Below are 3,670 nucleotides of genomic sequence, written 5' to 3'. Positions count from 1 at the left end.
CAATCTTGGCTCACTGCAGCCTCGGCCTCCTGGGTTCAAGTGATTCTCATGCCACAACCTCCTAAATAGCTGAGATTACAGGCGTACACCACCATGCCTGGCAAATTTTTTGTATTTTAGTAGAGATGATGTTTCGCCATGTTGACCAAGCTGGTCTCAAACTCCTGCACTCTAGTGATTTGCCTGCTTCGGCCTCCCAAAGTGCTGGGATTACGAGTGTGAGCCACTGTGCCGGGCCTAGGTTTAATTTTTAAACTTTGGAATCTAAAAACTAAATTTATGGGAAGAATAAGGCAACTATACCTGCTTCCTAGAACCACCATAACAAAGAACCACAGGCCAGGGCTCACACTTGTAACCCCAGCACTTTGGGAGACTGAGGCAGAAGGATTGATTGCTTGAGCTCAGGAGTTGGGACCAGCCTGGGCAACACAGTCAGATCCTATTTCTACAAAAATAAAAAAAATTAGCCAGGCATGGTGGCACGTGCCCGTAGTCCCAGCTACTCAGGAGGCTGAAGTGGGAGGAACACTTCCACCAAGCTGTTGGAGGCTACAGTGAGCTATGATCGTTCTACTGCACTCCAGCCTAAGCAACAGAGCAAGAACCCATCTCTAAAAAAAAAACCAGAAAGTACTACAGATGGTGGCTTGAACAACATAAATTTATTTGCTCACAGTTCTGGAGGCTGGAAGGCTGAGATTAAAATGTCAACAGGATTAGTTTCTTCTACAGCCTCTCTCTTTGGCTTGTAGATGGCTCTTGTGATATTGTAAAGAAATATATATATTTGGTCTCTATACCCCATTTCTGAGACAGAGCTCCTAAAACTCTTGACGATAGCGATGCTAGGATAACTTTTGTCCTAATATTTGGTCTTCCACCCAGTTCCTCACGCAGCAATCCTAAGACCTTTATAACTTCCTGAGTGATAGGAACATCTGACATGGAAATCCCTTGGAATTTCCTGGGTGATAGAAGCATCTTTTGTTATTAGATGGTTGGAACTTTTTTCTTTTTTCTTTTTTTTTTTTCTGACACTGAGTCTTGCTCTGTTGCCAAGGCCGGAGTGGTGCAGTAGTGCAGTGGTGCAATCTTGGCTCACTGCAACTTCCGCCTTCTGGGTTGAAGCAATTCTCCTGCCTCAGCCTCCCAAGTAGCTGGGGTAGCTACAGGCACCTACCACCACTCCTGGCAAATTTTTGTATTTTTAACGGAGATAGGGTTTCATCATGTTGGTCAGGCTGGTCCTGAACTCCTGACCTCAAGTGATCCACCCGCCTTGGCCTCTCAACGTGCTAGGATTATAGGCATGAGCCGCTGCGCCCAGCCGAGGGTTGAAACTTTCTTTTTTTTTTTTTTTTTTTTTTTTGAGACAGAGTCTCGCTTTGTCGTCCAGACTGGAGTGCAGTGGCCGGATCTCAGCTCACTGCAAGCTCCGCCTCCCGGGTTCACGCCATTCTCCTGCCTCAGCCTCTAGAGTAGCTGGGACTACAGATGCCCGCCACCTCGCCCGGCTAGGTTTTTGTATTTTTTAGTAGAGACAGGGTTTCACCATGTTAGCCAGGATGGTCTCAATCTCCTGATCTTGTGATCTGCCCGTCTCGGCCTCCCAAAGTGCTGGGATTACAGGCTTGAGCCACCGCGCCCGGCCCCTAAAGAGATTTTTTATGGAAAGCAAAATAGAAAGATGATGCCTTCCAGCATTATCTGAGGCCCTCACTATCTGTCATGTGAGGACAGAAGAAAATATCGAGCCCCATCATGTTATCTGAAACTCCCCCACCTGGGAGAATGTCCCCCAAATCCGAGGACATCTTCTACTCTCCCAGGGTCAGGCCAGGGCCCAAAGATAATCACCCTCTTACCCTCCCAAACACAGATGAGACTGTGAGTTTCTTAGTGGGTAGGAGGCTGAGCTCAGGACACCTGGGGCATGGGCATAGGTACAGACCATTGAGCTGGGTAGGCCTGGGCAGCACCGAGGGCCTAGGAACAATGACAGAGCTGGGCACCAGCTTCTCTGAGATACAAATGCACAACACTGCACCCCAGGATCCTCTGTACGCACACCCCACAGACAACTACACATTGATACCACCCACATATACCACAGACACTCCCATGTCCCCTGACAGACATACCTACACCTCACGGACAGCTCATACAAACATACCTACAGGCCCCACAGACACTCGTAGAATCCATACATAAACCCACAAAATCCTGTCTACACAACACCCGGAAAAACACACTCCCCCACATATAGACACCTACCATAGAAAAACTCTACATACACAAACCCCCACACTTGGACACCCACACAACTCACCTACACACCTACAAACCCCCCAGACATAAACCACCACGAGACCTCTCCCCACTCTCCCACACCCTCATAGAGACACACATATCCCATACATGTACCCCACAGACACATATCACAAGATCTCTCCCTGCTGCCCCACACCCTCATAGAGACACACACACCCCACACATGCCCCCTACAGACATAAACCACCACGAGACCTCTCCCTGCTTCCTTACACCCCCATAGAGACACACACACCACACATGTTTCCCCCCCAATACACACGCCACAGTCACATCTAATACACAGACAACTTGGACCAAACTTGGTCTCTCCAGTCTCATTCACCAAAATGGTCCAGTGGACTCCTAGTTGAGATTTTTGATGATAAATGTAGGCTTCTAAGATCAAATATATCCAGCCCCAGGAGTCCCCTGATCCCCTTCTGAGGGGTCACCCTGGGACAGCTTTTCCCTGGGCTTCCGTGGAAGGAGGGCCAAGTTTGCCCAATCTCCTTTAACTCTGGGTATTCCCTTCCTCACCACACCCAAAAATGCCACATGTGCCTGTCAAATGCACACACTCCAAGGCATCCTCCCCACCCAGCCTAGTGAGTACATTCCAGGCCCCTGAAGGAGAAGGGGAATGAGAGAGGGCAGGACCACTGGGCCTAAAGCAGCCAGCACAGGCAAGATTGACTGTGAATATGCACTGACACAGACCTATGCACTGACACAGACCACAGCAACCACCTACGGTGAGACCGCCCTGGGCCTCTCATCCTCACTCCCACCAGCTTCCATTCCCAAGAGGCAGACACAGGGACTAAGGCACAACAACACCCTAAGGCCATGAAACATTATCTCCCATAGTCAGATCCCCTTACACTGGGCTCACTCTGACCTGACCCCTAGTCTGACCTAGCCTGAGGGACTCTTCTGGGGGTGGCTGGAGCCAGCCAGGGGGTCCAGCATGGCACTGGAGGTCAGTCATGCTCACCTCCCTTGATATACACCTCCCTGCCACCTCTTACCACCTAAGTTCCAGTCTACTGGCAGGCAGTGGCTGGCCAAACCCTGTCTGTGCTTTATCCTGTCCCCAAACCTCATCCAGAGCCCACTCCAGTAGGGGCCTATGGGGAGAAAAAGGTCAAGGTGGGACCTCAACCCTCAAATATTTTACTATCCTCCTCTCCTCACTCATACCCTCAGCCCCCATACTGTGCCCGACCACCTTCTCTGCCCAGCCTGGACCCTAAATGCCAGCCTAAGCCTCTGTCTGAGGAGGTGGGTCCTGAAGATATCTGGGCTGAGTGCAGCTGCCCATCCCTAGCCTTCCTGGCTGTGTGAGTAGGGGGTT

At 50.3% G+C, this 3,670-nt stretch overlaps 1 protein-coding gene across 1 annotated transcript in view; it reads right to left on the bottom strand.

The window, feature by feature from the left end:
* The window catches only part of AP3B2 (adaptor-related protein complex 3, beta 2 subunit), a 55,921-nt gene extending 52,592 nt beyond the window's left edge, over positions 1-3,329 (bottom strand). Inside the window, exons 1-2 of the mRNA XM_012000677.1 lie at positions 3,311-3,329; positions 1,869-1,989 (exon numbers count right to left, since the gene is read on the bottom strand). Coding sequence (XP_011856067.1) covers positions 1,869-1,957 — 89 coding nt within the window. The 5' untranslated portion in view covers positions 1,958-1,989; positions 3,311-3,329. The remainder of the gene's footprint in view (positions 1-1,868; positions 1,990-3,310) is intronic.
* Positions 3,330-3,670: the final 341 nt, after the last annotated feature.

The sequence above is a fragment of the Mandrillus leucophaeus genome, unplaced genomic scaffold (assembly GCF_000951045.1).
Source record: "Mandrillus leucophaeus isolate KB7577 unplaced genomic scaffold, Mleu.le_1.0 Scaffold639, whole genome shotgun sequence".
NCBI lineage: Eukaryota > Metazoa > Chordata > Mammalia > Primates > Cercopithecidae > Mandrillus > Mandrillus leucophaeus.
Note: the sequence above shows the minus strand (reverse complement) of the source record. Positions and strands in the feature narration are given on the sequence as shown.